The 12,146-nt window shown below is 43.9% G+C and overlaps 1 protein-coding gene and 1 long non-coding RNA gene across 5 annotated transcripts in view; one reads left to right on the forward strand and one right to left on the reverse strand.

Moving 5' to 3' along the window:
• LOC133145057 (basement membrane-specific heparan sulfate proteoglycan core protein-like) overlaps window positions 1-5,882 on the reverse strand; it is a 29,287-nt gene extending 23,405 nt beyond the window's left edge. The window contains exons 1-5 of the mRNA XM_061268129.1: window positions 5,269-5,882; window positions 4,139-4,378; window positions 3,521-3,787; window positions 3,166-3,426; window positions 3,025-3,096 (exon numbers count right to left, since the gene is read on the reverse strand). Coding sequence (XP_061124113.1) covers window positions 3,025-3,096; window positions 3,166-3,426; window positions 3,521-3,787; window positions 4,139-4,378; window positions 5,269-5,377 — 949 coding nt within the window. The 5' untranslated portion in view covers window positions 5,378-5,882. The remainder of the gene's footprint in view (window positions 1-3,024; window positions 3,097-3,165; window positions 3,427-3,520; window positions 3,788-4,138; window positions 4,379-5,268) is intronic.
• The window catches only part of LOC133145060 (uncharacterized), a 226,256-nt gene that overhangs the window by 170,330 nt on the left and 43,780 nt on the right, over window positions 1-12,146 (forward strand). For all 4 annotated transcript variants that reach the window (XR_009710817.1, XR_009710818.1, XR_009710815.1 and 1 more), the window contains exon 5: window positions 8,852-8,934. This is a non-coding gene — a long non-coding RNA (uncharacterized LOC133145060). The remainder of the gene's footprint in view (window positions 1-8,851; window positions 8,935-12,146) is intronic.

Below are 12,146 nucleotides of genomic sequence, written 5' to 3' on the forward strand. Positions count from 1 at the left end.
GACAGGCCTACCTGTATGTCAATCAAGCGATGGTCTGGATTCTAGCATACAGCAATTTTCTTTTTTAAACGTCATGCGATCAACCAGATCGACTGGCCGATCGCGATCGACGTATTCCCCTGGATTAAATCATAAAAACACATAATTGAAATATTAAATTTAAAATATAAATATAGAAAAATAACTGTAAATAAATCAATATAATGTAAATACTATCAAATAAAAAAATATTTGAATTAAATCTTCAATTATACATTTTTTATTATTGTTGTATTTTTTATTCTGTTCAGATTCATCTTCTGTACGTAGAAAGGCCTTCCAGTCAATATGTAGATGCTGCCATCTGCTGTTTTCTTAACGTAAGTGACCTTTTTTTAAGGGATCAGGGGCGCAACGCGTGTGAGATGCGGGTGGTGGGCGGGGGGGGGTCCTCCCGTTCTTGGCACCGATAAAAAAGTTCTGCAGAACTTTTGGTATGATCGGTAAATTAAAATAACTATTATTGCAATCAAGGAAAAAAAAACCCACCACATTCTAATAGGGCGAAAAGAAAAGCAGGAATTTTATCGCTCTATACAATGAGCCTGCCAGCTCTGCCAAAAAGTGAAACACTGCAGACGCAGTGCGGCATCAGACATTCTTCCATCTCACAGCATTTTCTCTGCAGGACATCTATTGTTTGCAGAGATCATTAGTTAAAGGCCCGGCCGGCACTATCGGCTCTGCAGATTAGGCCTAATGAGACACAATCGCAGCAAATTGTCTGGCTCATCGCATAGATACTCCACGGCGGCGTGTTAAGTGCTCAAATGATCCTCTTGGAGGAGCTTATTTACGGCAACGTCAGCAGCGAGAGCATGAGGCGTGATTAAAAGGCCCGATTGTTTTGCTTATTTTTCGGCTTTCTAAACGCTAGTTCGGCCCAACCTAGTGCTCCAATCGAGGTCACAAAAACCCTTTTAGTTCCAAATGGCTCACCTCCTGCCTTCAAGATCACGCACGTAGCCCAGAAATCTGCACAACTGCGGGACTGCGTGTTCTCCAATATCAAGAAGTTACCTTCATATCCTGAATTGAAAACATCTGGCATACTAATTTGGAACATGCACACTCCACACACGGAGGGTTGAAGGTGGAATCAAACCGCTGCCCTCCTGAGGCAGACGCGCTAACCAGTGCGCCACCGAGCCGCCGCTTCAAATCCATGCAGTGCGCCGATTGGTCAAATGTTAACCCAAATTGTGCGCTGACTGGTCAAATGTCAGCCGATGCCTTGGTCCTTCATTGCCTTCAAAGGTTCTCCTGCACACGCACGCCTGCTACAGACAAAAGAAACCAGAGTCGGGTGCAATTTCATCGCTTTTATTGAACCGAAATAACAACTTAAGACAATTCTACATACACGAGCTGCTGGCGGCCCAATCCCCTTCCCTCCACACTCGCGCGTCATTTCCTGCCCCCAATCGCCCTCTCCTCACACTTCCCATCATGCGCCATGACCCACAATCTCTCTCAGGTGCCAGCAGTATACATGGATGATCATTTTTACTACAAGATAGCTTACTCTATGAATAACTGATTAGAGTGAGTGAATCAATGGCTGAATCAGACGGCGTGTTTGTGAGCATGCGGCGCCCATCATTTCAACTCATGTAAGAACAAAAGAGCTTAATCAATAAATGAGTCATTCAAATAAGTCAACCGTGCTACGACCGCCTAGATTTCCAAATAAGAACAAAAGATAGCTTACTCGATTCTCTGAACAAATGATTAAATAGGTTGAATAATCAACAGATCAACAACAAATCAAGTGTTTGTGAGCGCGCCTATCATTTCAAATCACGTAGAGAGAGCTTACTATGAATGATTCAATCGATTGAATAAATGTTCAAATAAACAAGTCTAATTCCATACGGAGTAACAAAAGAGATATGATAAATGAATAATCAAAGGAAAAAAGATAAATAATGAATAATAAATAAATGAAGAAATAATCATAATAATATATAAATGGTGAATGATGAAATGATCGCCATCATCATGCGCATAGTCAACATGGGAAGAACAGATCAAAGAATTCATCATTCTTCGAGACTGGTTAACAAAAGGTACCTTACTATTACTAAATGATGGACTCGATCAAATCATTCAACAGTGTTACGCCAAGAATTGAGCGAGACAATACCAACACGGATAATAGCTTACTCTCAATAAATTGGATAAATAGGTCAAATCGACAACTGAAAACAAACTCGTTGTTAACTAACCGAGGTCATACAAAGATGGCTACCAAAAGGTATTAATAATACATGCCTAATTGGAAAGGTCATTTTTGAACCTTTTGACATTTGCCACCAGTTCCGCCGCTAGGGGGGAGCACTTACCTACAGCAAGCGTGCCGCCGTCCCTCCCTCTTTGTTTCCAGTGCCAAGTCAAATAACAAAGACGACGGCAACTAAGCGGCTGAAAATGCAAAGGTGAGCCTGGACCGCTGACTTTTTCGACACTGATGATGCGTTTGCAATCCAAAACATTCGCAAAACTAAGTCACCATTTGGATTGTGTGGCGGATTCAGTGATTCTGATGATTCAAATGCTCGAGTGAACTAAACGGAACAAGGAACAAACAATAAAAACAAAAAAAAAAAGCTTTGCCTGCTGCTCCACTCTGGGCGCTCGCTCCTCCCGCTCCAAAAAGGCAAAGGTGGCGGCGGCGGCGGCGGCGGCAGTCAAGCCCCCCGCCCGCACTTCCATTCGACTGAGGAAAAGCAGACAGCCGCCGGTTGGCAATCGCAAAGGAGGAGGAACAACAAAGGAGCAAGGTGCGGCCGGCGACTCACCCGGCAGCCGCCGTGTCTAAAGCATCCAGCAGAGCTGAAGGAGGCTGGTCATCACCACCAGAGCGACGGAGCAGGACGCGGCCCGGGCTGCGGCATTCCCCTTCTTATCTAGAGCAAAGGTGACGACAATCATTGGCCTGGGCGAGGCAGGGCGGGGCTTGCTCCAGTGAGTGGAAGTACTCACTTTTTTCGTCACTGTTGATGATGGAGGTGGAGGAGTTTGTGCCTTTTTGTTGTTTCTCGCAGTCGACAGCCGCTGTTGAAAACAGGGACTGACATTCGCAAACAGGGCTGACGTCAACCCAAGAAATGGCGGCGTACTCACCGCTAACGGCGAGAGTAAACTCGGGGCTATCGACCGGTTGACCGCCAAGGTAGCTTTTGGCGCGGCAAGTGTATTCACCGGCGTCGCCCGGTTTAGCCCCGTTGATGGTCACCTTGTTGCCATTGACGTTAGTAGTTTGGGGAGTAGTGCCCTTCTTCCAAGTGACCTCTTTGGCATCACCTATGACCTTGCACTCTAAGATGACCTTGCCGCCTGCACACACAGAACCGTCGCCCTCGATTTTGACAGTGGTGATGGGATCTGTTGGGGAGAAGAAGTGAGGCGGCAAAGTTTTGAGCAAGGGTGCATCGGCTGAATTCCTTTCGTGGCAACAATCCCGCGGCGTGAGAGCTACCTTGGACGGAGACTGTAAATGTTTTAGTGGTCTGCGGTTCGCCGCTGGGGTACTTGGCCTCGTAGGTCCCCGCGTTCGTTGCTTTCACGTTGAAGAGGCCCAGCTTTTTCTTGTTGTTGTCAGTGAAGTTGATGTCAGGGATCGATGGACCCGCCTCCCCAGATGTCTTCTCATGAGTCCAGGCGACAGTCTCGGAAGGCGCTCCGGAGTCCATCTTGATGGAGCTCCCCTTCACAACTTTGCATTCTTGGCCTTCGTCGCAGGGGACTGAAAAACCCCAAAAGAGTGTGACATTCACCTCAGTGGTCAAGTCCGAGTGCAGCAGCCGGTGGGCCCCGCCGAGGGCACGCGCTACACGATTTTGCTCTGCGCTCCGACAAATGTAGCACGACGGCGGCGCCCGCCATCCTCTCGGCAAAGGATTTCAGCCGAGGGTAAGAAAAGGAGTTGCCCCGATTTCCTCTGAGAGCAACGTTTGCTTTTCTCACAGATGGCAAAGTGGCACATTTGAATTTCATTCCAAATTTGAACCGTTTAAGCCGCCCGCTTTGCCACGTGGTGTCTTTCACAAAACGCAACGGTCGCTCAGCGATACCAGCCCATTGTCGTGCAACTTACCGGCTCCGACGAGGATTAAGAAGTTCTTGGTGTCGCCGCCGTAGGTGGCAGTGTACTTGCCGCTGTCTGCAGCGCTCAGGCCGGCCAATTCCAGGACTTTTTGTTCTGCGTCATTGGCATATGTAGCGCGAGTTACGCCGGTGCCGCTCCATGTGACGGTGTCACTTGCGGCACCTGAGGTCAGTTTGAGATTGTCGCCAGCTTTGCAGAATTGCACCTGTTCAGTCACGCCGTCGCAGTCTGGACAAGCAAGGAACAAAAGAATAATATGAGCGAGAGATTTTACAATGGATTGTTTGCTTTTTGCACTCATCGCCGTGGCAGAGTATTCCTTTCAAACAATTCTCACGGCTCCTAACTAGCTAGCGGGCGTACGCCATCAATACAACCAACACAAACGACGTGCGACGCATCAGACGGGAAGTACAGCCAATCACGATGATGATCTTTTGCACAGGCTGGCTATGATTCAGTCGAAATGACGGAGAGAGGGACCTGATTTTGTTTTGGAGGCTTACGAATTGAAATCTATCAATAAACCAAAGCAAACGGCAGGAGGGTTAGTTAGGGTGTCGCTCTAACAAAAGAAAGACAGAGAAAAAGAAAGAGAAAAAGAAAGAGAGAGAGAAAGAAAAAGAAAAAAAGAAAGAAAGAAAGAAAGAAAGAAAACGTTGACTTCATCCAAACAAGAACACCTGAAAGCAAATACAAGCTATACAAAAATGAAACGGACATCCTTTATTCGTTGCTTTATTTCAAAGGCGGAAAAAAAAAAAAAAAAGAGAGACTACTCCTGCACACCAATGAAAAGAGAAAAAGGAAAGAAATAGAATAAAAAAGAAGAATCATGTGTGGTTTGCCTATTTGAAACCGATTCACTTCAAAGTTACCAGCGACCTTAACTCAGGAGCGCAAGATAGAAAACGACAAAGACTGGCTCAAACTGGTGAAGAAAAGTCCTTGGAAAGAAAGAACTCCTCAGATGGCGACTGCATCGATCTCTCTCGTTGGCGACATGAAAACCATTAGGGCTGCTTGCACTCGAGTGAGTCGACACCAAATTGACGTTGATCGCATTCGCAATGTGCCATTGGTGTGAAATTGACAAAGTGTCGTGAGGAAGCTTTTACCATCTGACTCGGCCATCCTGGTTAGGGAGAGCAGTAGAAAGCACACAAGTGCGGGGCGCAGACTCATGATGAGCAGTTCGCGGCGGCCGCGGCAACTTTGGTGGACCATCCTCGGGCGCCTTGGGTGATCAACAACTTGGGCTGCGATGCGAGACTCTCAGACAGCGAGCGAGGCAGACAGGCAGGCAGGCAGGCAGGCAGACTGGAAGACTGGCAGACAGGAACGGCGGCTCCAACTCGACAAGTGCGACTGACCCACGGACGCGACTAAAGTCCTAGCCCGCACCGCGCGTGACGTCACTCTGCTTTGACACGTTCAGCCTTCGTCGTCTCAAAGCTTCTGCCCAAGTTGAAGGCTTGCTTGCAAGTTGCCAACCAATCAACTTGATTTCCCTCAGCATGCAGTCAAAGAGAAAGGAGCAAAGGAATAGGTCAAATGTACAACATGACGTTTGGCGCTTGCTTGAATCGACGCCGTTTTGGTTCTATGTGGAATGGAAAAGTGACCGAGCTGTGTGTCTGTGCTCTGATGGAGCAACTATGTTTGTAGAAATAAATGAGAGTATTTATTGACACATTGCTGTTGCGTCCTCTTCAGGTGAATTGCTAAATGAGAGGATTGATTGACACATTGCTGTTGCGCCCTCTTCAGTTGAATCGCTGCCCACGACAAGACACGACACGACACGTCACGGAAAGGCAAGCAGCTTTGAAGTCACGAAGCATTTGCAATGGAACATTTGACTCTCAAGTCATCATAAAGACAGAACGTTCTGTTCCCTCCGTCCCTCCGTCCCTCCCTCCCTCCGCGTTGAGCAACCTTCTCCAGACCTTTCACGCCACAGCCGCTTTGCAGGACAAAGGCAAAGCTGACCCGGCCTTACGACCTGACCTCGAGGTGCAGTTCTCCATGGCAAAGTTGCTTCAAACCAACATGTCACACCCAGTTGCTTCTTTATTGGCAAGATTGTCTTTTCTCGGCCATTGGGTTTACACGTCGAGGTCAAAAGACGTCCGTCCTCCTCGCAGAAAGAAGTGGGGTGCATTACAAGATGTCTCCACTAGAGAAGTGGATTGCACTCTGTCAGGCCTCTACACTAAGACCTGTAAAGCTAGAGTAAAGCTTCTCCTGGTATTGCTCTTAGGGTCACTGAGGCACACAAACCCCCTGACCACAATAAGATGGCAATCTCTCTTTGGGGGACATATAATATGAATGTTATATGAACTATTATTCGAGTTGTCGTGAATCATTAGTTATATCACGGGTCATCTCTGGAGTCCTCCTGGGAATTTTACCGACTCCTTGACAAGCCGGAAAGCATCGAGCCACGCACGTCTATCAGACTGGGGCGATTTTGCTAATCAAGCCTCAAAGACGACTTTTGAAAACACACTCCTAGCATAATCAAAAGACATTCAATACGAGAGCAAAAAAAAAAAGCTTTCGGTTAACTCATTCACTGCCATTGACGACTACAGACGTCCATTTCGACTGTGCTGGCTGTTAAAAACTCCCACGTAGAACTCGCTAAAAAAAATCTCTCACAACAAAATCTCTCTTTTGTTCTCTCCTTGTCATGCATGAATTTTTTTTTTTGTGGTGAGACTTCCATTTGCATAAGATGAATGTTATTTTTGGCGCACACAGTATACGTGAGCCTTAGCTTCTTGGATGTCTCATGCCATTTTTTAACAAATAAAATAATACTGCAGCTAGATCCCAAATGGCAAATATATACAAGTGACGGCTCACGGGGCAGAAATAAGAAACGAGAAAACGTTTCAGCCATGGCGCTCGATGCGGCCCCCAAAGTGCTCATCATCCCTCCAAGCAGAAAGTATGAGCAAGCAGCACATAATAACGTTGGGAAATCCTCTATTATTCTGCCTCAGACGCCTGCTGGCGTAATGAAAGCAACAAACAAACATGCATAATTCAGCGAACCGGACATTTGTGCGTCGGGCCCCGGTAATGATTGCGCTTGGAAGTGATGAAGTACTGCACTTACACCTAAACGGCCTTATTTAAACTCATTTGTTAGGTGCAATTCAAGAGGGGGGGGGGGGGGGCTTATTTGTGTAATATGCGATGGCTTACCGTGCGGCAAATGAGGCGAAGGCTAAGTATGTCATTAATTTGGGGAAATGACACCATTGAAACAGCAGGTGGCAGCAAAGTGTTTGGAACTGTTGACTCATCTTAGTGTATTGCATATGGAGTGACACAAGGTTGCTATGGAAACAATATGATGTGCGTTGAGGCTCTCTATTAGGGCCCCACAGATTCTGAAAACACCTGTTAACAATGGAACTATTTGGGCTCCCTCTAGTGGTACATGTAAGAATTACTTAAGGTTTATTTTGTATGCATCATTTTTAAGATTGCAAAACATGGTGCAACATTTGAATGTTTCCCTAACATCAGCCAAGGTTCATTTGATCTCGCTGTAGTTTGGTTACACTCACATGGGGATTCAAGTTGACCTTTTTTGAAAGGCAGATTGAAGACAAAAAGTGAAGGTGAAAGGTGAATTGTCCACCGGTGTGACGGCGAGCAGAAGCAATCTGCGGCGAGCAAGATGCCAGACGGATACGAATTGCACTTATCTTCCCCTGACCTTCTCAAACCTGCAAACTGATTGAGGAGGAGGAGGAGGAGGAGGAGGAAGAGAAGGTAGATGGAAGTGATGATCAAAATAGGGAGAAATGCACACTGATGGGAGGAGCGGGTGATGGAGTACAAGGGATACTGAGAGCTGTCTTTGATTTGAAGCAGAGGAGAAGAGCTCATGATGACGAACTATTATCCAGAAAAAAACATATCTGTGCTATATTCCTTTTTTTTTTATAGTGGTGAGATGCAAGTGAACTTTTCCAGAATTTGCACTGATTCCTAATCTGCCCCTATATTTTTTTTTCATAATAATACTAATACTAATACCAATACCAATACTACTACTACTACTACTACTAATAATAATAATATAATAATAATATTTCACCTGCTCGTCGTCAGGGGTCGTCACAGCAGATCAATCAATAATAACGTACAAATATCCTTTATTGTTTATTTACACTTTGATTTTAATTTCTAAATATTAGAATGTTGTTTGGTGTAAATAATTGCTAAATGATGATTATTTTATTTTACTACTAATGCTAGTGCTTTGCTGCGTGAATGAAATAAAACGATTTTATGACGATTTTGAGCATGAATTTTATGGCGCCTGGATGCAGTTCTAAACCTGTCCACCTAGAGGCGCTACAGTCGCGTCAGCTGTAGCCACTTCTTCGGTCTGTCCCAGAATCCCATATTTGTGTTTAGTGTCAACGTCGTGTGTTTCTTCGCCTATATCGAGTTTAAATGACAATAACATAAATTTTACATTAAATTCATATCAGATATCAACCAAATGATGTAATGCGCCCTTCTGGGGTTGCTATTTTGGTTGCTCTTAATCCAAATGTCGATAATTAATTGACAGCAGATGACCTCATGGGTAAGAGTACATATTTTTTTACATTTTGTTGAAGAGAAACTGTTAATGCATTCTTTTTCTGCGTCTTGTGTTTCCAACAGTGCAATGGATGTTTTTATGTTTGTTTTTTGAGGTGTGACGCTTATGAAAAATAAAGCCGAAAGCAACAATGAAGACTGTAAAGGTAAAAATGACTTTCTATCGATTTTTCTTTTAAGAGTATATTCATCCATCCATTTTCTCTCTGTTATATTAATGGTAATGTTTGAGAGGGCAATGTTCAGTCAGAAAACAGTTTTAAAAAGCAACCATAACAGAAGACATTAGGGCACTTTAAAAAGTAGTTGGTATTTATTTTGCACATAATTTTATGTGGTCCACTTGAGCTAATGAAGCGTGTCCATGTTTCTTGCTTCATGCACTTATTCTTTTCTTTTGGGCATAAATCCTGTACAAAAATTGGATTTTTTTGTTGTATAGCTTTTGCATAGTTCCATATTTAAATTTTTTTTTTTTAGTATAAACAGTACAGTGGTACTCAGCGTGTATTTTGTCTTGAGTTCCAAACAAATATTTTGATGGCGGTAGAGAACTTTGCAAGAAGTTTTTTGGCAAATAGCAAATAAATCCTAAAACAATAGGCTAATCACAGTTATAATTTATTCTCAAACTAATTGTAAAACCAATGATGCAAATTTATTCACAGCAATTGCATAACTTTTTCACCAACTTATTGCTAAGTGTGTAAAACGCCATAAACGGGCTAACAAAACTAGCGTAAACAACGGTGAAGTATGAACACTATACTTTATATTATACGCTATACACTATATTTTTTCTTTGCTACAATTGACTACTAATTAAAATTGGGGTCTGGTAAAAGAATCAGCAAATGAGCTTGGACATTTTATATAACGTATGTCTGCTAGCGTAATGCTAACATCTGTGTGAAACTCCATAGACAGGCTAATGGAAATGAGCATACATCCATGTTATGTATATTGTAACCGTGTCTCGCAATGGTCTTTGCCCTCTCCCGGGCTTTTAATAATCACTTTGCGCAAACGTTCCGTCGGTGTTAACCAGGGGTCACCAAACTACGGCCCGCGGGCCGGATACGGCCCGCGGGACCGTTTAATCCGGCCCGCCAACCCTGAACAAATTGTATTATTAAACTTTTTTTTTTTTTTTTGCTCATTTTGCCTGCAATGACTGCGTTTGCCCAGTAGATGGGGAAGCGCTCGCCTGCGCATTTACTACCGGAAGCCGTGTCAGAAAGCTCGGTGCACACTCACAAGTGCGTGTACGGACATGGCGCACTCGCGCTCTATTTGTATCAGTCCCGAATTTAGAGCGTGGGCTGTGACGACAGCATTCTTGTAATTTGCGCGCTGAGCTTTCAGATGCAGTTTTGCGCTAAAGCCACCCACAAACCTTCCCCTGGAATCCTTCCGTTAAAATGTCGCCCAAGTAAAGCAGGGTGAACACAGTGCCGAGCGTTTAAAAGAGTTGCCAATTTGGCTCGACGTACGCGACGTGACGTTCAGCCACATGAACGTCAACATCTACCCGTCACAGATCGAGGTAAACGGACAAACACCTCGGATCTCGCCTAAGAATTGCCACAACAAATTTTACTCCAGACTATGACGCACTATCAAACTTTAACAAAAAAGACAGCAGTGTCTACAAGCCTACTGGAACCTACAAAAGGATTATAAGGAAGGAACACAAGAACTTTAAGAGACTGCTCATATGTGTCAGAGAGGTTCTGCTCTGACAACTGAGCTGAACTTTTATCTGTTAAGATTGTTCATGGCACAACAGAAAGTTAATGTTCCATGGTTTTTTTTCTATGAAGAACCCAGAGAGAGTTATTTAGTTATTTATTTCCTGTTTTTTCTGTGAAGAACTCAGAGAGGGTTTAGTTATTATTTATTTCATTAATAGTGTTATTATTTGTTTCCTGACTTTTTTTCTGTAAAGAACCTGGAAAGGGTTATTAAATAACCGTTATTTGGTTATGTGTGGCTTTCTGGAAAACAATATTTTTTTTAAGCTCCCCTACGATCGTCACACTTTTTCTGTTACAAACTGCCACCGGCCCGCCATCAGAGAAGGGAAAGGTTATGTGGCCCTCACAGGAAAAAGTTTGGGGACCCCTGGTGTTAACAGTCAAGACTGTTCTTTGCTCTGTAATTGTGAGCTGTTTTATTGCGCCGCAATGAAATCGTTCCTGGCAAGATGGCTAATATCCGCCATTATACTTTATTTGCAGTGAGCGTGCAGAGCATTTGTTGTCATTTGCACTGTGGCAGACTTACTTAATAACAATGCCGTCTGTGCATTTAAGTGCCGCTCGAGTGCTTGGAAATGGATGAAGGTTGTGCATCGTCTTCAAATCCGAGCGGCTTCGTGTGGTTTTATTCGGTTTTGTTTACATTTGTAGCAACCGCTTTGTTAGGCACACGAGTACAATCCACGGGACAGATTACCGTGTTCTATAACCTCGGTGAAGAATCGACTTTCTAAGGAATATAATGTCTCTATTTTTGTGCTCAAAGTAAAGCCCTGCCTTTTTTTTTTTTGCCTTTGTTGCCATCTTGTGGCATCTTGCTGCTAAGCAACCACCATTAAAGAGATTTGGATTTTTCGTTTTGATTTAAAAAAAAAAAGAAAAAAAAGAAAAGAAAAATAATAATCATTTTCATTTTCTTAACAACCTTGTTTTGTCTGACCCAAATGAATGGAGGTGTACCTAATGTAGTGGCCAGGTCCTTTCCTTTTGATGCTAGGTTATTGGTGCCACTTTCAAAAGGACAATTTTTGGTCGTTTTGTCTGACTCTTGCCTCATTCTAGATGTCTTTCAAATAGTGATTCCTGTCATTTGGAGTGTTGGAGTGTATAAAGGAACGGGGAAAAAAAGAGAAGTAGCGCAAGCTCCTATTAGGGGCAAAGTCGATCAAAGCGGGTGGGCTGGCTGCGGACATCCGAGCGGCTTTCCCTTCGCCATTTTAATAAGGGAAGGAATCGAAATTCAATAGGAGTCTAGATTTGAAGGCTGTCGCCAATTATAAGGCAGCTCGTGTCTCCCTTGGGAACGAGCTTTCTTGTAAGAGCTGAATGTGACGTTTTCCCACGGGGGATACATGTGTGCTGTGTAACTTTATGCTCATTCTTGTTATGTTGTCACTGATTTATGGTTGTAAATCACAAGATGCTGAGCGCATGTTTGGAGCTTTTTTTTTTTTCAATGGCAGAGAAAAGATGATGGCAGCAGTGATGTCACCACATTCGTTCAGATAGGCCGGAAGCGGTTATCCGGACCTTCTGGCGAATTCTCGTTGGTCCGTGGATCCGTTTTAAAACAAGCAAATAAAGTGCATTTGCGATAT

The sequence above is a fragment of the Syngnathus typhle genome, linkage group LG21 (assembly GCF_033458585.1).
Source record: "Syngnathus typhle isolate RoL2023-S1 ecotype Sweden linkage group LG21, RoL_Styp_1.0, whole genome shotgun sequence".
Classification (NCBI taxonomy): Eukaryota; Metazoa; Chordata; class Actinopteri; order Syngnathiformes; family Syngnathidae; genus Syngnathus; species Syngnathus typhle.